This window comes from Uloborus diversus, chromosome 6, assembly GCF_026930045.1.
Source record: "Uloborus diversus isolate 005 chromosome 6, Udiv.v.3.1, whole genome shotgun sequence".
Lineage (NCBI taxonomy): Eukaryota > Metazoa > Arthropoda > Arachnida > Araneae > Uloboridae > Uloborus > Uloborus diversus.
This window is the reverse complement of record NC_072736.1, coordinates 123,483,913-123,507,465: the sequence shown is the minus strand read 5'-3', so window position 1 is coordinate 123,507,465 and position 23,553 is coordinate 123,483,913. Positions and strand designations below refer to the sequence as shown.

The window sequence follows — 23,553 nt, the reverse complement described above, 5'->3', positions numbered from 1 at the left end:
CTCTAGCGGTTTTCATACAATTTGTCTTCAAGAATCGCGGGCAGAAAAGCGCCGGTCGGCACACTACTCTTTCTAGGCACTATAGCTCTGGCCAATTAATGATCATAATGATTATTTTTAATGCCTCCAATTCTTCCATCACTTTTTTTCTTTTTTAGTTTCAACTTAGTAGTAGATTTATTTTTCTCCTCTTTCCTAATAATAAATATTAGGGGTAGCCTGTGGTCAGGAGGCAAATTTAGGAACCTTTTTTTAGTTTAAAATCGTTATTAAATTGTTAGTAGCCATTTAATCAAAGTTTTTATTTATTATTAAAAATAGAAGGTTATCTAAAAGCACTATTTTAAAGGGGAAAAGTATGAACTCATGAAACATGATGCAAGATTGTATATATGTGCATATTTGTCCAAAATAAAAATTAAAAATAACCACCGTAAAAAAATAGTAAAGTGTGTACACATCTATTTTTTTACATTAAATAATATCTATTTATTCTTTTTTTTTTTCTTTTTTTGAATCAAAAATTTAATTTAAATTGTTTGTTGTATGATGCAATCATATGCATAGTCTCCTGGAACAAAATAACTGAAAAAAAAAAAATCAAGTTGAATCACAAAAAGCTGGGGTTAGGGTATCTTCGTAAACTTTAGGAAATGATCCTTATTTCCTTTAAAAAATAAAGTAAAAGCATTTAGGAGTTTTTTCTTTTTTGTTGGAGAAGGTTAAGGGAAGGTTCCAGTGCGATCGAAAACACATTTGTTTATTTCTGTTATATTTCTGTCCTTCAAAAGATGAGGGGGATAAATATTTTTTGCATTCCAATTTAAAAGTCCTGCAACTTAATTACTTTGTAGTGTCATCTGAATTTCAGCTGTGAGAATTATTCTTTAATATTTCATTCAGTTTTACATGCTTTATAAACTATTTTTATTCAGTACACTTTCGTATTGCAGTTTTAATAATGTGACCAGACGTCCCGCTTTTTGTCTTACTGTCCCGCTGCGGAAATGTCCCGCCAAAGTGTTCCGCTTTGTCGAAAAAGTCCCGCTTTTTCTGTTTGAATTTCGTCACACAAGAAATATAACATGCAATCTAAATTTTTTAAACGTTTTTTCGATTTTTTTCTGTCAGTAAACGTAAGAACGCCATGTAAAATGTTATGAAAAAACGCAATTATCAATTGCCACTTTTAAAAAGTCTTCTTTTAACTAAAATTAACTTTTCTTATTCATGCAAGGAATTCCTTGATTTTCTGAAAGGCAACAAGAATTTGCTTCTTAAAATTGCTTCTAACAGCAAGTACAACTGAAAATAATAATTTTGATTAATAAATTTGTTGTGTGATGCAATATTCTTTACATCAATACTATTAAATTATTTTCAACTTGAGTTCTTTATTGGTATATTTGAGTTATTTCTTGGCATTTTTCTGTTACGTAAAATATTAAGCCTGTGGAAAAAAAAAACCTACTCTACCCCCCCCCCCCCCCCATCATGTGTCCTGATTTTTAGCTTGAAAAATCTGGTCACATTAAGTTTTAAAATAATGTTTACAGCAAATTACGTTGCTTTATTGTTCATAAATGTATTCATCATAGTTTCTTGTTGAAGGTACGCTTGAAAAAATTTATTTTGAAAAATGTTTTTTTTCCCCGCCAATTAATTGGAAAAATTTGGCTGATTATGAATAATTGGCAAAGTGGCCGATTAATCTGTGCATCCCTAATCAAAAGAATAGGTGTGTCTACCTATATTCACTCGTTAGAAGTAATGCTTCTTAAATACGTATTGCTTTTAGCTTAGTAAAGCTTTTTTTTTCATTATTAGTAATCACTTAATCTTTGACTTTTATTCATGAAAATTATAAGGTAATCTTAAAGCACCAAGCTAAAGGTAGGACATAGAGAAAAGTATTGACTTATGATGAGTGTTGCAAAATTGAAATTATGCATATTTATTTAAAACGGAAAAAAAATGAATTTAAAAATTAACATTACTTCACCCATCAGTTTTTGTTTTTACAAAAAAGAAAAGAAAAACTTGAAGCATTTACATGCTGGAGGAAATATATATGAACTAGCAAGAAATAGTTTCCTGAAATACTCATGTTTTTGCGTTACAATTTAAAAGTACCCAAATTCAATTCTTAATATTAGTGTTGCTTGGGCATCAGCTGTGAGGATTAGTTTAATATTTCATTCAGTTTGTTATGTCAGCAAATATTGTATTGTTTGTCTTTATTTTAGGCAGTACACTTTCATGCTGCACTGTTACAGAAAATTACATTCATTTATTGTTAAAAAATTTATTCATCTTGGTTTCTTGTACAAAAAATACTTAAGATTTTCAAAATTGTTAAAAAGTATTTTTAAAAAAATTCCATACGATTAGCTTCCAAAATGTGGCAGATTACTGCCAATTAATCGTTACATCCTGACGCAAGGTACACTTACTCTGGGTATGATCAGGCAATTGACCGGTGAAGCTATTAGAACACCTTCTGGTATGTCTGGTTCACCAGTTAGACGGTTCACCGGTTCTCTATTAGAAGATTTCATGTTTGTGTCCTGGTTATTTGGTTGGCTTATTCAAACATTACACAGGTTCGAGTTCAATTAAATATCTCCAAAATATGTTGTTAATTCAATATTTGAATAACTTAATGAATTTTAATATAAAAATGAAAATTGCTATCCCTGAGTCCAGCAATGTAAATCAAAGTAGACACCATGACCATTCTATTGATGTGTCTTTTTTGTGAGAAGCATTGAGTGGAATATAATGCTTCTGTTTAAATTTTGAACTGAAAATGTATGCAGTCAATGCTCTTTAAAACAACCCCCTATTACTGCGACCCTTCCATTATAGTGACCAATGTAGGAAGTCCCATTCCCTATTCCATAGATGCAATGTTATTTTATCGTCCATTACAGCGTCAAAACTGAATCGTTCATTCCAATATAACGTCCAAAATTAAATTTCTTTCCTTTTTTTTCGTTATCCTGAGGACTAACTATTCGAGAACTAATATTTAAATATTTTATGTTTTTGAATTTAAAATATTTCAAATGAAATCAAAACAGGTTGGTATAGGTTACAGGTTGAAAGAAAAATGATAAAAGCCGCATGCATTATGAACTATATTTTTGGAAGAAATCAAGAAAGTGGAAAGCTTCTATAATATCTATGTAGTAAAAAAGATATGCTTTGAAAAAATCTCAAAAATAAAAAAATAAAAAAAATAAATAAAAAAGTAAAAATAAAATTAAATAAAAAATAAAATATTTATCTAATTTTTAAAATAACTAATGTATTTTGTTGTTAAATGTATTAGTTTTAAGTTATATATGAAATGTGTGTATAGTATTTCACCATAAAATTCAAAATGAGAAAGAAACTAGCAAAATATTTTTTTTAATGTACTAACTATTTTATTGTTTTGTTGATTTTCTTTTGAGACAAAGCATAACTTTGAAAAACTATTCCTGTATTTAAAAAAATGACTAAATAACAAGTAATACGTTATAATGACCTCTCGTTATAGTAACCAATTTCATTTGGACAGCAGGGGTCATTATAACAAGCGTAGACTGATTCTTATGTTAAAATGACAGAGTCATTGTAAGGGTGAGTTTTACTTAAATTCTACAATCTGTATAGAAAACAGCAAGCTCAAATTAACTTTCTACATCCAACAATGAAATTATGCATTTCGAGGTATTTAATGATTTGCGGTTAACCATTCATGTAGTCTACTGTAAAAGCACTTATTTTTCAATCCATCCTAATATAATGAAAATTTTGTAAACATTTTTTTTTTCATTATTTCTTTTTGTTCATGAAAATTTCTCGAAATTTTCAGCTCCCAAAATCACTGATATCTTTATTTTCCGAAAAATAAGTGCCTTTGCAGTATATAGCTTTGATATTTCCTTTCATAAAATTTGCATACTAAAATTGTTGAAGTGATTTCCTTTTTTTATATACAGTTGAACTCTGTTAATACGGCCACAGTTAATACGAAGTCGCGGCTAAAACAAACACTTCGTTAATTAAGCTTCGTTTACTATTTAATAACATTAAAAATGTCACGGATATTACATAGATCAAAATGAAAGTTTCGGTTAAGACAAACAAAACTTGTGACCTCTTCCTGAAAAAAAATCTCGATTGATTACTTCAATTTTCTTTTTCAGCAATTGTTTCACTTTTAGAATGCTCTCCATGTATTCCTTAATTCTGCGAGTAACTTCCATTACTTTTCTTGTAGTCATCAAGAAGTGTCTGCTATTCTACCTTTTCCGGGTGGCACAGATAATTTTAAGTGAAAGTGAAACTACTGTTGACACAGGCATTATTCCCAACTGTCTTTCATATTGCCTGCCTCTTAATCTTCAACAAACTCCCCAAATGCATACTTGTTAGCTCTCTAGGCGGTGGAAAATATTCTCCGCTGCATTGAGCTATTGTGGGTAGCCAAGGCTTCTGCTTTTCTGAAAGAGTTAAAGCTCATTACACCTGTTTACCTTTGAAGTTTGGACAGGGCAGTGTGCTTGGGGATAAAACCATTGAGTTGAGAATCTCCTCTCTACGGATAAAACCAAACTGTCTATCTTTTCATTTGAGTATTACCACCTGTCCTCCCACTATCCCTTTGAATTGATTCTTCAATCATTGCTAAAACAATTTTACACAATAAAAACTACTGTCCCCACTATTTGCGACCCTTCTATTAGACTCTCCTGCACTATCAATAAAGCACGTTATTTCATGCTGTAAATAAGAAGTGCAAGAAAAAATTCTGTTGTATATATTCTGCCTGGCTGTCTGACATTTCTTATAAGCTGAATGTTGCATTATTTGGTAGTCCAATAAAAGCTAAAGATGACAAGCGTAAAAAGAAAAGCCCTAACCATTTGTGAAAAGATAGTCATTGTAAATGAGTTGCAAAGCAATTTCCGTTTTAAATTTACATATGCATTTTTTCTACCCATTTTACTTGTTCATGGTTGTTACGAATAACGGTTAATACGAACAAATTCGTGATTTTTGGCATTTCGTATTAACTGAGTTTAACTATATTTGAGAGCACAAGTAGAAGTAACACAGTGTACAGTTGGCTCTCTGTTAAACGACGCTCTATTTAACGATTTTCTCTATTTAAAGACTACTTTTCACGGTGCCGGATGTTCCACTGTAATTTAAAAGTATTCTGTTTAAGGACAGTTTTTTGTGGTCCCTTGAAAGTTGTTAAACAGAGTGTCAACTGTATTTAAGGACATTTAAATTACCAAATGTTCCTGAAATGATGTAAAAGTTTGATGTTTATTAAACATTTAGGCAGAAATAGTGCTATGCATTATTGAGTGAAAATTTTTTTTGGTTTGTTATACTTTTTATAATTTTTGTTTAGAAATCTGCGAAAGACATTTCCCTGATAACTCACGCTCATCAACATGGTTACAACGGTGGTATACTACAATGTCTTGCTGTTCATGCTGCGTTGCGGTTAGATGCAACACAGCATTTAGATCCTGTGAGCTTCATAGATAGTTTACTGAAGAAAATGGAAGCCCTTGAAACAAAGGTGATTATTAGATACCTTGTAGCTATAAATAAAAAAAGCATGTCATAAGATCAGTAGTTCCCAACCCCCTACAGGCCACTCAGCCTAAGAGTGAATAACCACAGTCCACTCATTAAATTATTACACAAATCTGATTGTTTCTAAATAAGTGCAATAATTTTTCAAAAACAGACTATTATTATTAATTAAGAAACTATTATAGTTAACTGCACAGTCAAATATTGATATTGTCAGACTGGCTAGTGATACTGAGTGACGTCCACAGATACAACCATGAAATGTTCACTTGTCCTGATGCTGTTTAAAGCTTGTTTTCTACATAATGCAAAAATTATTTTGATTGTGTGACTCTTTCTCAATAATTATTTTCTAGATTATACAATCATCATCATAAATGACTTGACAGCCCGTTGTGGGCCTTGGCCTTCTTTAGGAGATTCCGCCATGCTGTCCTCCTCTTTGCTGTTGACCTCCAGTTTTTGATTTTAATGATATCAAATTCAATATCCACACAGAGTATCCATCTCTTTTTTTGGTCTACCCCTTGGTCACTGTCCATCTCATTCTGTTTAGTTTGATAAAGTTCAAAATATCAATGCATATTATTATAGATTATACAATGCATATCTGATATTCATTAGGACAAACTTGTTTACTTAATCTTATTCAATGAAAGTCATTATTTTTATTTATTCATGGGAAAAAGTTACTTTTTTATAAGTAGTCGCCACACTCTTCCCCGTACCACCTTCGAGGTTCTCATGGACCACCTTTGATCTACAGACCACCAGTTGTGAATCCCTGCATTAGCTGGCATTTAATTTCAAATTGTCCCAGTCAATCTGATGTAAAGTTCAGCTGTCCAGAGATGGCAGGTCAACCAGGACTAGGAATAGAAAGCTTCTGTTTCAGACAAGCTTTATAAAGCTTTTCTAAGACATTTTGAAATTTTTATTAAAGGAGTGACTGGGTAGAGAAAATGGCAATAGCAAGTTTTATAAGTGACCAAATCCACTTACCCAAATTTTCAAAATTAATTCTCTCAACTGATGTGAATTCTTACATCAGACATGCCAATATGAAAATTTGGAGAGGGGGTGAAACATTTCTTTTCCCACTGATCTAAAGACCTATGAAAAACTAGCTTGGTTATAAAAAGAAAAAAAAAATTTGTTTCTAACATTCGAGTTTTTGCTGATAAAGTTTTGAAGTCTCCCCTTCCCCCTGAATTTCTATGCATGATAGTTGATAGATTCACGTTTTTTTATCAGTTATAATTTTGCATAAATATTCTATCTCTTAAGATTTTTTATTGATGTGAAATAGTTAGAATCCATGTCTATTCAACCAGGGGGTTACCTTGATAGTCTTAGAATTTTTTGAATGTAACACATGTTAGAAAACACACAAAAAAGTGAGATTAGAATATATTTTGGTTTTGTTCAAAAAAAAAAAAATATTCCTGAGCTGAGATACACAGGCTGCTAAAGATGGCAGCAGGGGCATTATTTCTCACTTGCGCCTTTCGACAAAATATTTAAAGTTCTTTATCTCAAGAATGGTACTACAAATTTTGCTGGGGGTTGTTCTATCTAAAAGATTTTCTTTTCTGTTTAAAAATATATGCAACATTTTGAAGCGTTTAAATTTTTATTTCATCAGTGTTTTGAGGAAAAGTAAGTTAAAATCTTTTGTTTTCTCACAAAAATGCTAATTTCAAATTTTTTTTTACGGTTGATCAGTACTATTGAGCACTACATTCCCTGAAAAGGAGAGCTTCCACTTTTTCGTTTAACACGTTTTAGGGGATGGGGGGATTTCAGAAACTGTACATGTAATGGTAAGTTTGAAAATTCAAAATTTTATTTAGCAGCAAGTGGCTAGGAAGGATACTGATTTTAGTGGAAACAAGATGGCACTGCACTCACAGGGTTGCCAACTGCTCCACAATTTGCGGAGTTGCTCCGAAAAAATAGCGAAACTCCGCGGCTCCGCAAAGAAGTTATTTTGCTCCGCATTTCCTGGCCGAACGTTTTCGAGCTTATACTTTGCTATTATCAGATCAAACATGTAAGTATAGGAAATCAAAGATGCTTATACTCAAAGATTGAAATAGCGTTTAAAGCTGTTTCATTAAAATTATTTTTATACTGGTACTTTGAATGATTATTAAAGCTCGAACACAATTTTAGTACAGTGAAACCTGTGTAAGTTGACCACTCGAGGTGCAGTACTTTGGAGGTCAACTTAGACAGGTGGTCAACATATAAAGGGCGGTAATGTTTTTTTTGTTTGTTTGCTATTTCTTGCACCATGTATTCATTTTTTAAGGAATTCACCCTTACTCTTTCTGTTCAACTCCACTTACATTGTTTAACATTATTGAAAGTGAAACAATAATTAAAAATACTATTCAAATACTTTTGTTATTTTTCCCTTGTTTTTAACTATATTAGACACTATAGTCTCAGAAATTCCATATATGCCAGCTAATTTTCTCTGTCTTTCTCCATTTTCAATTGCTTTTAATATTTCTTACTTTTTATTGATCTCAAGTTCCACTAACTTTCTTTTCGAAGCCTTTTTATGTAAAACTTATAGCACAAAGAGCAACAAGCTCGACTCTCCCAGTTTATAAAGGCAAAATTAAAATATTCTTTTATCTTTTAATCCCTTGCACCAGAAACATGTAACTTTACTCATTACTCATTAGCAGGCCCAGATCTGCATACCCACAGTGCGAAGGGCCCGCGTCCTTAAAAGGGCTGACGGTCCTAGAAATTGATAAAATAACAGGAAAAAAAACTAGCATAAGGCTTATTCGCTTTTCAAATAAACACTGCTTACCACTAGGGAGGGGCCCTACCCAAAATGTATAGATCCAGGCCTGCTCTTTTTAGCAGAATTCCTGTGTTGCCACAACATATTGCAACTGAAAGAAAAGACTTTGAACTTTTCTACTGACACCCTATTTTCTTTGAACAGAGTACAAAAAGCTATCTCAAATAAAACAACAAATGAAAAACAAGTTTGGAGAATAAAGAGCAGCAAAAGCTTTATTTTGCTGGTTTAGTTAGTAAAATGCTAGTATGTCATCAAAGCATTAAAAGCATTCTTTGAAAGGTAGCAAAAAAAAAAAAAAAAAAAAAAAATATTATTATTATTATTATTATTATAAATAAATAAATAATAAAATAAAATAATATGCTGAAGAAAGTTTTAAAAAATAAAACCAAGTGGTCAACTTACAAAGGGTTTTTTTACAATACTCCAGACCAACTTTGGCGTACATTAGTGGTCAAGATAGACAGGTGGTCAAGATAGAGAGGTGGTCAAGTTACGGAGGTTTTCCTTCATTATATGAGATAGGGCTAATTCCGTTCCTGACAAAAACGGTCAACATAGACAGGTGGTCAACTTACAAGGGTGGTCAACTTTACAGGTTTTACTGTATGTGGTTTTAGTTATTTTTATTGATTTTTATACAAAGTATCAAACTGCTCCGCAAAATTTCAAATTGCTCCTCAAAATCACCTCAGATGCTCCTCAAATTGTTTCTCCAAGTTTGGTAACCTTGCGCTAAACGAACCTTTTAGCACAACATTGAAAGGTTGTGTGTGGAAAAAGGTTAGGGCCCAGCAAATCGGCTGGAGACTGCATTCTTGTTTTCATAAAAAATATTAAGAGTGTTTTGGCCACTTGCTGCTAAAAAAAATTTGGAATTTTCAAGTTTACATATAGAGTTCCTGATAAACCCTCATTTTTTCAAATGCCTCTAAAAACCTGTTAAACGAAAAACATACAGGGTAGCAGGACAAAAACTACAACATGTGAACTTCTGAGCACCAAAAGACCTCTGCCTAATTTGGAACAAATCTGACTTAAACTGTGGATTTGTATAAGTAACATACACAAATAAATCTCCATTTTATATATATAGATTAGTTGTGCTACAACTGCTCGACTGTTAGCACCCTAGATAACTTGATGTTCATCAGTTTGGTACAATTTTTTAATCTATGAAATCTTTATAGTTGAACAAATCTTGAACTACCACCAAACAAAGCCTTTGAAAATAATTTTCTTGGTTACAAAAATGTCTAATAATTTTTTTTATGAACTCACAAGTACCTGCCTATTAATTGAAAAGTATGCTTTGAGATGATAAATTATTTACACAAAACTAATGTTTAATTTTTAATTGTTTTGTGTTAAATTGTTTTTCCTAATTAAACCATTTATTGTTTTTTAATAAAATGGTTTAGTTAGTAAAAAAATTAATAATTTTTATTTATCAGCTGTGAAACAATTTTATAAGTGCTGCTCTTTTAATGTAGTTTGCATAGAAGTTGAAGATTTGTAACATTATTTTCAGCATATGTTATTTGATTATAATAACACAATTCATCACATTTTCTTAACCCTTACAAATTTTCCATTTAAACAAAGATGTGAAACTCTATTTTATCATCTCATAATCTATTCTAGCTTCTTAATTTTGGTTATTTGTCTTTCTAAGTGCTCAGTCTTCAATTGTACATCATAAAATGAGTATAAGAGATGTCTAAGTTGTAAAAATGAATATTTTTTCTAACAAATAAAAAATAATCATCATGCATATTTTATTCTATATTTTAGACAGATGGGAAATTGTCTGATATGACACCTTATTGCGAGAGTTTAAACAAAATAAAAGAAATATATCTCCTGAAACAGGAAGATATTTCATCTGAAGTAGTAGCTGAATATCTAGGTAATATTCGACAGTCTGATTCTTGAAACTAACTTTAGCTAATCAAATAAAATGTGTATTATTTTACTGTTTTTAAGTTACAAGACATAGCATTCAAATAAGGAGTGTTTTTTTTTTTTTTACTCAGAGGATTGTAAATATTGCATTCTTATTGAAACAGTATAGATATCAGATTTTTCTTTCATACATCCATTTAACATTCTAGGTAATTCCATCGCAGCTCACAGATCTGTTCCAACAGCCATCTATTCCTTCTTAAGGGGGCTCAAACCTCTTGCGGATTTTGAAGTAATTATATTTTTTACTATTATGATTTTGAAAAGAAGGTAAACAAAAAAAGTAATTTTTGATGAAAAAAAAAATATTTAAACTGATTTTGGATTGTAGAAAAAATATTATTCTTTGTTATTGAAAACAGGTCCATAAAACTATAATGGACAATAATTGACAAGTGTCAGACTAAGTTGTAAAATTTCATGTGTTTTGATTAGTCTTGTCTGATAGTCTAATGATGCTGCTAGTTTTCAACAGATTTTAACTAAAAAGGATGCTTATTAAAAACTGGAAAAAATCTGTAGGAGAGAGTATTCATACTTTACTTTTTTCATATTTTAATTTTTAATGTTAATTATTTAAATCAAATTAAAAATCTAAAAGTCATATTAAAATACCCCAACATATTTCTATGCAATATATTTTTTAGAATTCAGACAGTTTGAAAATAAAATTTTGCCAGCCATTTAAAGTAAGAGTTCCAAGCCGTCCCAAGGTACAACATCCTGTTGTTTGGAGCCCCTTTACCTAACACAGCATTGTATATAACATTTATCATGTAGATTTTTTGAATGCCCTTTGTGGCTCTTATGGTCCTTCAGGAACCCGTGGTGGCCTGATCGGTAAGGCTTCAGACTCCTAACCAAAGGGTCCCAGGTTCAATGCCAGTCGGTCGGAGATCGTCAGTCCTTGTGACTGGCTAAAAGTGTCATGGTCACAAAGTCAGGGTTGCCACAGGCTACTTAAATGCAACTTTTTGCTTTGTTTTCGCTTTAGGGGGCTTTTTAAAGCAAAAACAGGCTAAAAAGCAACATTTTTTTCCACTAAGGCAACTGCTTTCTTTTCAAAGCAAATTTTCATTTCTAAATACTAGATTATTATCATGCTATTTTTTTTTTAAATTTATTTTGAAATGATAAAATAATGAGACGATTTTTAAACGATATAGTAAAATGAAGAATAATTTTTGTTATTATTCTTCATTTTCATTTCACCATGTTTTTGTTAAAAAAAACTTCCTTTGGCTTTTTTATGGACCAATCCACTCTGTTGATAAATTAAAAAAATGGTTTCGACTTTCACCATGTCACTAAAAACTTAGGTGCTAAAATCAGACTTAAAATAGCACATGCTCCCTCTTATGTTATGTAACATTTTCTTTTGAAAAAAAAAAGTTGTGAAGCTACATATTGTTTTCCTTAATTTCTCACCTTTTATATGAAGCTTTAAAATTATTATACACTGCCAACTGGCAAAATAATGGAAGAGAAGTGGTCATGTTCTTCCCATACTGGGGATTGAGCCTAAATTGTCTGGTTAAAAGTGGTTATAACTTTTATTCCGTATAGGAAGAGATATTTTGTACTTTTTGAAAATGTGCTAAGGGTCTCCGCCCCTGCTGCTAACCAACCTGCGAAGATTTAAAGAACCTGTTAAGAAGAATCAGAATAAAATAAACGTTACGATTAGAACAAAATAAAAGTCGCGCTCCCCTTCCCGTAGAAAATAGAGTTTCAGTAAAGACAGGGATGATAGTGGACTCAAGTAAAATTTTCTGAAGACCGTAAAATTTTTGGAAACTATGAGGAAGCTCGACCCCCCCCCCTTCTCTTGAAAACTTTAAGTATGCATACTTAAATCATTGATAAAAAAAAACATTTTAATAGTTTTTTTTATATATATATAATTTTACTGATTTAGAATGTGTTGTTAGCCCAAAATTTTCGAATCACTAACACCCCTGAGTCAAGAGTTCATTAAATTTAGAAAAATATTAAAATCTCACTTCAATCCACTGACAGAAACTTGATAAATACTTATAACAAAATTGTTTTTAAAGAGCACTCCTCCCCAAAAATCCTAACTAACTTGTGCCACATTTCACCACTAAAGGGCCTCCTGAACATAGCAAAACGGCCAATTTGTACTGTGAGGTCTCAACGGTTTTTTGGCCTCCCACAACGATTACGTCTTGTTAGGGGGTCATTCTTGGAGACCACACGCAACCACAAGTTGACCCACGGTCTTATACAAGATCCCCTTCAAGATGACGTAAAGGTTGCGGTCACTACGGCGCCGCTCCACCCCTTTGTCTCAGAGCACAGACTACCCTGTGGTGAGAACCGGAGTTTTCTTCGGGGGGCTGAAATGCATCTGGAGGCAGAGACGGTTTCGCCACGAGCCGGGACTGAGGTCCGGAATTCTCTCGGGAACGCAATGTTCCAAAAGTCAGGCTTGTAAAGCCAAGAGCTTGAACTTCCAACGAAGTTAGTCCTCTGTGGATAATTTTTCTGCATTTACAATCTTTGTAAATTACTTGTACATAGCTGTATGCAATTACTCCAGACAAATAAAAGTTTATTTTTATTATTTATGGTTTGGTACACTACAGTATGTTTGAAAAGTTTCAAATTCGTGGTCTCTAGTAATATTTTACTCTAACTCTGGGCCTGAATTGAGCTGAGCCTAGAAGGTTTGCTAAATTGAAAACCCTTATATCTGCTAGTTAACTGAGAAAAATGGAACAAGCTCAATCTGATGCAGAAAAAAAGCTTTTGAATGGCATAGGATGTTAAGGGGTAAATTTTTTATTCCTTTAATAGTCTTATGTGAAATTTTAGCTTAAAAAATTAATTGCAAAGAAACAAATTAAAAAACAGAGACCCCATGTGCGAACTTCCGGGGCTCAAAGTAATTTTGTACTAAACCTCAAGGCTGTAGGTGCTATGGGGCCTTTCTCCTGGATGCAGACCCACCGCAAACATTCTTTCACAATATCTTTGATGTTACTTTTTTTTAACAAATATATAGAGATAATGCTTTGCTACTTTTTAGAAATAAAGGTAGTTTAATGTATTATCTATAATTTATTCATTTTCATCAAGTATTTTTCCTTTTTTCCCCTACAAGTGCTCAAACCCTTTTATACGTACTCTATACTTTGCAATATCTGTTGGAGGTGATACAGACACTATAGCTACCATGGCTGGAAGCATTGCAGGTGCATATTATGGAGCTGATGTGATTCCAGAAGTATTACAGAAACAATGTGAGTTTGCAAAAGAAGTTATAGAAATGGCTGATGATCTTCATGATGTGTGCACAAAAAAAGATTCTCATTAATCAAATTGTGGGAAATGTTCAATAGATTGTGTATGATACTAAGTTTTTAATTTTTATAATGGATGAATAAAATTTTATTTATATAAAAAAATAAACTGTTGTAGAATCTTAAATTTTTTTGTGAGGTAAAATATTCCATCCGGGTTGCACAATCAGAACAACTGAGCGAAGGCAGAAGTTGGAAAAACTTTAAAGAAGAATCAAGTAAAATGTTTTTAAACTCAGTTTTATGCTTTCAAGATAACTAAAATCTAAGAGATAACTAAACTAAAAAGATAACTAAATTCAGTGCATTTTCTACAATTAATTGATCTTTATTTTTATGAGTAAAACATATTGATCATGCTACATTAATTTTATTTTGTGAATGTTTAAGCTGTAGTTTAGAAGTGAATGGACATGACATCTTATTTTGCACTGAAAAATTATATGTGACTTTAAGGTATACTTTTTACAGGGTTCGTACGGGTCATGGAAACCCTGGAAAGTCATGGGAAAAAAATAAGCGAATTTCAGACTTAAAAAAGTCATGGAAAATTGAAATTTCCATTGAAAGTCATGGAAATTTATTTCAAGTTATGGAAAAATGTCCTGGACAAAGATAAAGTAACAGTAACTAAAAGAGCATTAGAAATATTGAGTGATTGAACAATATAGCACATAAAAGCTATTAAAAGTGGAAAATTGAATGATCCCAAAATCAAATCTGAATTTTGAAAAATCATTGCATCCACTTCTGCCTCAGCCACTCGCCTTTTTTTGCGATTTGATTTTTATGCTTGGACATCTCTTATTTTGAATTTACTGTTATTTTCAACACTTCTTATGTTTTATATTCTGTAGTAGTGAACTTGCACATTTTTGGTTTTGCCACGCCCACTCAAAAAAAAAGCAATTCAATTGCTTCCGAGTTCGATTCCATCACTCGTAAGAACTTCGTTATTAAATTTATCAGAGTTTATCTTAATTTGTTGTAGGTTTTAGAAAGTAAAGATCTTTAGTTAGGCGATAGAATACAGAAAAAGGGGAATTCTAATACTCTAAAACAGTAGTTCCCATCATACGGCCCGCAAAACTAAAACATGCGACCCATTGCTACGTTCAGTGTCAGGAATCAAACATGTTCTGGAATTTCCGAATCTATTAATTTATATGCATTTGGAAATATGCAAATAAGTAAACAAAACAAGTACTTTTGAATCAGAAGATTGATTCATTACTGAATGGTTTTTTCAAAAAATATCTGATTTAGAAACATAAAGAACTAAACTATGGCTTTACTTTAAAGAACCAAAATACTGTCAAGTTATGTGGATGATTAAATTCATAGTTGACACTGAAAGGCAACTTTTGAAGCAAATTTATTGAAACTTAGTGATGACTCATTCAACCTTTGTCCCATTCATTATCATTTTGCCTTAAAAAAAATAATAAGACATTTAAGCATTATAATTTTTGTTTCACTGTACTTTTACTTTACTTAAAATTTAAATGATGAAGACAAATAAGAATAGTTGTTTTAAGTGTACACTTCTATTTTTTCCATTACGAGTAAGTGCTTCAATGAGGCTGTGGCATTCATGCAGATGTTTTTCTAAAGCTCATTTCCAAAAATTAGCAAGTTTGAGATTAAATAGTGCTTTTTTCTTTGTGAACAAGGTCATGAAATATTTTACTGAAGCCATGAAATTTTTTCATCTAAATAGAGTATGAACCCTGTTTTTAAAAATAAAATAAATATTTGATTTACACAAATATTTGTGAAAATAATTTTATTACAACAAATCTCTGACCAACCACTATCGTTCTGTAAATAAAGTAGAAGCTCACTTATGATTCTTTCCAAAAATCTGGCAAAACTGGGGAAATTAAGACCACAATGTTGTCAAAACCTGCCTTTTACTTGCTCCAAATAAATCACTTTTTCTTAATTAAGCAGAGGCATATAGACTGGATTTCGAAGTCTAAGCCTACCTTCCTTGGTGTAGTTTTCAATTTACAAAAAGGGGGCAGAATTTAAAATTTTTTAACTGACTAAAATATTTTTCCTCAACTTAAGAAGAGCTTGAAATTTTGTCAAATGTCTGAAGAATCTGTTTATACATTATTAAAATAGATTTAGAAATTTAGAATAGTTTTTGCTTTGATGTACAATTTATTTTTTAAAATCATACTTTTCCAAAATACTTCTTCACAAAAAAAGAACAAAAACTGTCAGATTTCATATTCTATTGCTACACTTTCTCCAGCAAAAGTGAACAAAAGTACTGCTGGATATTATAATAATTTTAAACATGACATTGAGTAAGTTACCACCCTATAGCCGGCGGTAACTTACTGAATACACCAGCCTTGCCTTCAATCTATGAGTTGAACCAAACCTTTGTTCGGTCACTCGTCTGGTCAGTGCTAATTCTGTATTGGCAACCAGTTTGTTTGGCACTCTTGGCTTCCTTAAGAGGTTTTCCACCTCCAGCTCATTCACTTCCTATGCCGGAATGATGAGTGCTAATAAGCACGAAACTGCAGTCCTCGGCTAGAATTGACTGAGCTGGCGGTATATTTCATGTGTGACATTAATTGCTCTACCAAGATACTAATTCAGGCTTCCCACCCTATTTTGAAAAAGAAAATTAAAGACTTTTAAGGATCTTTAGCAAAAAATAAAAAAGGGCCTAATCCATCAATTCATAATGAAATAAAACTATATGGGCATCCTTCACAGCAATCAATTACATTTTACTCAAGATCAACTTACTCTTATTACTTCCACTAAAGTTTAAGCAGATGTTGATGTTTAGCACTGTTACCCAACAAATTTTTAACATGCAAATAAAATAGCATTTATTACAAAAATCCAGAACTTTTCCACAGCGAAAAAATATATGTAAAAAAAAGAGAGAAACATTTGAATTTTGACGTCTTGAATTCAAATTATTACGTTTTTTGCAATCACGAATGGCTAAAGGACCGTCACTCCCTAAACAAATATTAAAAACAACCATCATCAAGGTAATCTGAAAAATCAGAGCAACATCAACTTTGGTCAAGCGAGGAGAGTAAGCAATTTGTGATTGCTCAAAAAATTTAATAAATAAATAGAACTGACAAAACTAGAAACCCTATTGCTCAGCAGTTCACAACACTTAACAGTTCGATTAATTTACGAGGTAAACATATGAAGCAGTGAGAAGCAAAGGGATGTAAGTGCCAAAATTTTAAAAAATAAAGATAAATATAATAGGTATGATAGTTAGTGATAGAGGTTCACTCTCACAGAGATGAGAGGTTCACCTACCAGCAACCATAGACCAGAATAAATGTTAGGTGAAACCTCTCCTCTCTCAGGCAATTTTTCTGAATTAAAGTCCTAAAACACAAGTGTTGGCCATCTTTGATGATGTTGAGAAAATAATGGAATTAAAATCTCCTTCTCTGAAGCTTTTCAGAATTGAAGTTCCAAAAAGGCGTTTCAGACGATCTTTGATGATGATAGGAGTAGTTTGGAGGTCTTCCACCAGGACATTTTGCAAAATATAGTCTTAAAGATGCGATTGTAGATATCTCAGGTAGTGTTAAGGGAAGGAATGGGTTCAGTGACTTTCCTCCGTTAGTTTTTTAAACTGAGGATCAAAAAAGTGCAATTTTAGATTGTCTTCAATGATGTTAGGTGAGGAGGTTTTAAAACATTTCCCCTGAAATTATTACACAACTTGAATGTCTAAAACCCAATTTTAGAATACCTCTTTTAATGGAAAAGGAAAGAAATAGATACAAAAAAAATCCTTTAATAAATCTCTGAATTTCCATTGTTTTTGATAAAAATAATGTAGCAGCCCCCCCCCCCCCCCCCACGTGTAATTCAGATTCGCAGTAAGAGACAAGGTAAAAAAATCACCCCTCCCCACAGAAAAAATTCTAAAATCTGTCTTTGATCGTAAGTCACCCTTTATTTTATTTTGTTGTTTTAATTTGTATATGAACTTCTAAGGTTTTCTGTAACAAAAAACCAAACTTTGATAAGCTATACATAAATTTCTTCATATTCTGAATACAGTGTAAATATTTATATTTATTAAAATTCTCAAATAATTCTAAACAAGATTAAAATCAGTTAATAGTAATAGCAGTCATTTAATTCCGATTAAACTAAATTTTGAATAAAATGCTAAAAAATACAATTGATTTAATTTACAAATGGTAAAAAGATATACATATAAAAATATGCACGTGTCCCACAAAATAACAGTTATTGATTTAATCCAGAGGATCATATGGGTCTTTGTATGTTGCCATTTTCCTCCAAGGTTCAACATATTTTTCCTCATGATCAGTGCTACTTTCATTACTTTCATCAGAGGGAAATGGGGCAATATCACAGTCCTCTAAAAAACAAAATCAACATATGATCAAATTAAAAGAGATTTATAATGAGAGATTATATAAGAGACTTACCAATAAGCTTACTTTTAGTACAAGATTAAATGACATGCTTCAAAAGAAAAAATGCTTATAGATCAGTTTAATTTTTAATTTAATTACTAATGCAAATCACAATATTGTACATTGAAAAAAAAAAAATTAAAATCTCTCAAATAAATTTTAATAAAAGTTGCAATATATAGGTTTGTGATGAACTGAGTTTTCACTGTGAGGTATTGGAACATAAGGTGGCCACAACTATGTAACTCATAGGTTGCCCCAACTGATGAAAATTACTCTTTCAATTGAATTCATTTATTCTCACTCTATTCATTTAACTATTTACAAGGCTATATTTATGATAAAAAGACTTAAATTCTGAATATTCTGATATATATTTCATTGCTAAAATGCTTCTCTGAGGGGAAGTTGGGCTTATGTTTTTTGTTCTGCTTTGAAGTGGTTACGATTGGGCGGTGCACCCATCCCATATGCTTTTTCTTTAAGAGAAAATTCAAGTTTAAAACTCGTAACTAAGAGAATCCAAATACATTTTAGTCAGGGGGCTACGGGGAAAGAAACTGCATTTTGTGATAAAATTTTGAAACTTGGCATGTTTGTAGACATTGTATATACAAACATTTTAGGAAGGGAAGACATTCCAAAATCCCCCCCCCCCCCCAAAACACCCCCTGGCAGCCATTTTTGGTCCAAAACCAAAAATTGCGATTTTTTTTAAAAACAAATTTTCTATAATTTTTCAAATTATTGGTTGTATCACTCCATGTTAATCATATTTTTTTACCGTTTAAAGCTCTAATAAATGTCTGATTTCAGAAATAACTTCACAAAAAGTGGTTTAAAAAAATTGATAGTTTAAAATTGTAAATTCTCTGATGTAAATTCTCCCCCTCATAACATAATTACTAGTTTCTGAATTTAAGGATACATTTAACTAAGGTTATATCGAAGTAGGGTTTCAGTTATCCGACCTCTAATTGCTCGAACTGTCCAATTATCCGGCCATGATGCACCTATTTTTTATGACTGAGCACACACACATAATCGAAACTATTTCCAAAGGGTTTAAGAGAGTAAGAACTTGAAGGAAAATGGGTGAAAGTAATGTCAAGACAACATAATTCTAGTTAAAAGAATTTAAAGTTTAAATTTCTTCTTCTTATTACTATTGTTACTGTTGTTAATTTTCCATTACCGGATTGATCACTAGTATCTTACTTATTTTATGAGAAAAAAACATACCTAAAGTGCATAATAAAACGTTTCTAACTACTTCTTTCAAAAATATTCACATTGATGCAATGAAGGCACTTTTGACAGAGAAGTTTTTGTAACTTAAAAATCTGAGAGAGAAAGCACCATCTCAAAGTTCAAATTTTGGACCACCATATTAAAACTGGGGCTTTTAATGTTAATTAGATCACAACTTTTAACTAACTTTAATATCTTTACTGAAACTTTAAGGAAAAAACATAGAATCAACTCCTTCATTTTATCGCTATACTAAACGATGTACATATAATTTTCAGTAACTATGCTCGATAGTTACCAGTTTTATATAAAAGATCTTCTTTAATCCACAAACCTTCCAGACATACACAAAGCCTTCGAAAAAGGAATGTTTGTTGTAAAAAAAAATGTTTTCTGTAATTGGATTGGACCATGCTTACAAGCAAAACAATGCGGTGGTGAAAGGAGACAGGGGTATAACTGGTCTATCACTGATCCAATTGCATTAAGATGATGGCTGTTGGTTGGTCTTAAAGTTATCGATTTAGTTACATATTTTGAAAAAGTTACCTCGACTCATTTAAAGAAATGCTGCATATGCGCAATGAAGAAATGTTGTTTCCAAAGCCTGTTTTCAAGAAAGATTTTGAAGAGTTGGGCCTTGAAGAGAAATAGCTCAAAATGGAAATCCATTTTTAGAAACATTGAAAGAATTGTTCTCATTAGAGAGGAATATAGCAGTAGACAAAGAATGTGTGGAGCAACTCATGAAGACTGAGCAAGTTGGGAAAAAACAGTTACAACAAATACATAAAGAAAAGAATTGTGACTCAAAAGTCACTTCATATTCATGGGTAAAAAAAAACTTTTTAGTCCTTCATTTTTATAGAAAAACCAGCAAGTCTGATGAAAAAATTAAAAGTCAATGCAGATTCGTTTTCAAAGATTTTCATTATTTGCAATATCGTACATTTAAACCTGGATGAATTTCTCATCTACGAAAATCAACCTCACCTCCATCTATTTCAATAAATGAAGTTCTTTGAATGGGAAAGAAGTCTAGTCATTAACATTCCTGCTCAATGAATTAAGTAATAGTATTCCTTTTACTGATGAAGACTACTCGAGAGATGACGAAAACGAGTTGAGAAGGGTTGCTGAAGATGAAAATGATGAATGCCAATTTTAGAATAAGTGCAGAGATACATCGTGATGCCATTGTCTATGCTGGTTCTTTCATCATTCACATAAAACGACCCAGGACCGACATTTTTTTGCTGGAGTATACAAAGTCTATTCAGGATACAGATGCAAGACATATAAGAGGAATAGGAGAAAGATATTATTTTGGATAAAATGGTTTGCTTCCTGAGAACTTTCCTCCGAAATGCAGATAAGAAGACAGAATTGCTTTTCATGATTGCACTGCCTATACCATTTTGTTTTGCTCTTAATGATTCAACGGTGATTTTCATTGAATACAACAGCTCCAGCTCCATCAAATCACAAGGAAGCTGATTATAGGATCTTAGTACATTTTTTGGATGCTGCAGAAAGAGGATACAGAAGCATATGAGCAAGAACTGTTGGCCCCCGCTGTCATTTTATGCATATCATACCTTCATGAACAGCACAAAAAAGAGAGTAAGAAGATGGAGCTTAAATTTGTAGCTGAAAAACACTTTCAACTAATACTAGTCCAAGATTTTGCTCACAAATTCGGTCAGCAAAAAGCAGTTGCTCAAAGAGGGTTCCACTCATTCTCAGGATGTGACACGACCTCTTTTTCTGCAGGTCGGGGAAAAGTGACGATGTGGAAAAGATGGAAGGGCTATCTTGATTGGGGCATTTTTATACCTATCCTAACCTCAAAAAACACATAGGTTTCCTGATTACAAATTTCAAATATCTTAGCAAATCTTTGTTACTCGTTTTCACGTATAACTTCCGTCCGTAAATGAAGCTAGAAAATGTTTTTTTTTACCAGCAAACAAAAACCAATGATTAACTTATCACCCACAGCTGAAGCCTTTAAGCAACTTGTTTAGTGCTTATCAAGGTATAGATATCAATGGGACAGTATGCCTAAAAATTTAGCCTGAATTTAAATCCATGATTGGGGTTTACAGCAATTGATGAGAAGTACGTTCTTGTTTATTTGAGTTTACCCACAATTTCAAGTGTTTAAAGCGAATTTATGTCATACATGTGTAAAAACAACTGCTCTCAAATAACTTGTGGGTGCTTCAAAAATGAACTTATCTGCACATTGATGTATAAAAAGCCTTTCTCAAACAACTCCTCCAGAAATGTTAAAGACAGTTAAAGTTTCGTTTAAAAAAAATCAAAGTTTTTGAAATTATTATGAAAATTAGCAGGTACAGAGATATTTTGATGGCTTTTTACACTTTAGTAAGCATAATAGAACTCACAAAAGAAGATAGTGTGGGTGTTTTTCTAAAAATCAAAAGAAAAAGTAGTTTTGTATTTTTAACCAAAGATGGCCACCAGGGAGGGGGGGGGATTTTGAAATGTCTCCCCTTCTAAAAATGTTTGTAAGGACATTGTCTACATGCATGCCAAGTTTTATGATTTTATCACAAAATGCAGTTTGCGGCTATATTTTTTATCATAGCCCCTCTACTATTTTATTGTTTTGGAATTTTTGAAAAATAGACAAATGCGGCCACCTTCAGTTGCACAACTTGTTGAAGCCAGAGATGAGCAGGAACTCAATTCTTCTAAGAAAATAGTAACCTATCCAACTGCCTCCTTTCAGGCAGGTGGATTTTCAATAACATAGACGAATTATTGATAGCTGAAAATTTGTTCACCTAAAGTCGGGGTTCGCCGATATTTATCACTCAATGTATATCTTACTAATATTATATATGCGAAAGTTTGTCTGTATGGATGTATGGATGGATGTTTGTTACTCTTTCACGCAAAAACTACTGAACGGATTTTGATGAAACTTTACAATAATATAGCTTATGCATCAGAATAACACATAGGGTAGTTTTCGTCCCGTTATGGGGGGCAAAACCCCCTTAGGGGGGCAATAAAACACAATTTTTGTATAAATTCTCTAATATTGGGATGAAAAAATACTTGCACATATTTACATTATATGTCCATCGAAAACTCTGATTTTTCTGCTGAAGATGGCACCTGTTCGAAATTTCTAAGTAGAATAAAAAACGAGTTATGAGCTTTTTAGATCCATGTTCGAAGGCTTTCCTCAACTCAATACAGTATTTAATGTATCATCTCAACTCCCTGTCGATAGCGACAATTGTTGTATTGTTGACTTTCTTTGCTTTTCGTGATTGTTCAAGGCTTTTCTCAAGTCAAATCTTGAAGTAAGATTTTTGCACAAGATTGGCAAATAATACATGATTTGGCTGATGATTTTCCATTTAAACGGAACTTTAATGTAATTAATGGTTTTTATTATTATTTATGCTGATTGAACACTTACTCATTATCCAAACAACCAGCAGATCGCCAAAATTTTTGCAGAAAGATTTCCGTAGCTGATGCATTTGGCAGTTTTTTCAACGTTGCTGTTTTTGAAGCCGAAGACTACGTCATAATGTTTCTCAGCTTTCACCATGTAAACAAAATATCGCCAATCAAAGAATTTTCAAAAGACCTTTTTTACTGTGTTAAATAATCCAGCAACTAAATTAGGCAAATCCATAAACAGCACAAAAACTTCCATTAATTTTCCTTTTTGCACAATTTCAAACAATCACCAAATTGTATTACTTATTTTGGTAACATTTCGGATGAAACTGTTTAGCGCCATTTTATGGTGACCAAAAATATCTCAGCATCTAGCGACGATATCTCTGTAACGAAAATTAATATCATATCGTTTTACAAAGTAAGGAAAGAATGGGGGAGCATCATCGAAGGTACCCCGAAACGACTTTCGCAAATTCGGTAAAATCGCACCAAGAGCCACAATGATTGAAATTTCTCGAAATAACTAAAGCAAGTATAAGGGGATTACGAGCGCAGCTACTTTTTTTTAATCACTTCGTACTTCATTAGCCATACAGAGAAGGTTTTAGACTCCATGTTAAAAAAAAGTATCAACAGATTAATCTTTTTAAATATGAGAAGATTAATTTCATGT

At 32.1% G+C, this 23,553-nt stretch overlaps 2 protein-coding genes across 2 annotated transcripts in view; one reads left to right on the top strand and one right to left on the bottom strand.

Annotated features, from left to right (window-relative positions):
• LOC129224056 (ADP-ribosylhydrolase ARH3-like) overlaps positions 1–13,792 on the top strand; it is a 34,291-nt gene extending 20,499 nt beyond the window's left edge. The window contains exons 4-7 of the mRNA XM_054858456.1: positions 5,414–5,587; positions 10,226–10,340; positions 10,546–10,628; positions 13,524–13,792. Coding sequence (XP_054714431.1) covers positions 5,414–5,587; positions 10,226–10,340; positions 10,546–10,628; positions 13,524–13,736 — 585 coding nt within the window. The 3' untranslated portion in view covers positions 13,737–13,792. The remainder of the gene's footprint in view (positions 1–5,413; positions 5,588–10,225; positions 10,341–10,545; positions 10,629–13,523) is intronic.
• Positions 13,793–17,788: 3,996 nt separating this feature from the next.
• The window catches only part of LOC129224963 (putative ATP-dependent RNA helicase TDRD12), an 82,453-nt gene continuing 76,688 nt past the window's right edge, over positions 17,789–23,553 (bottom strand). The window contains exon 25 of the mRNA XM_054859510.1: positions 17,789–18,121. Within this exon, the coding sequence (XP_054715485.1) occupies positions 17,994–18,121 (128 nt within the window). The 3' untranslated portion in view covers positions 17,789–17,993. The remainder of the gene's footprint in view (positions 18,122–23,553) is intronic.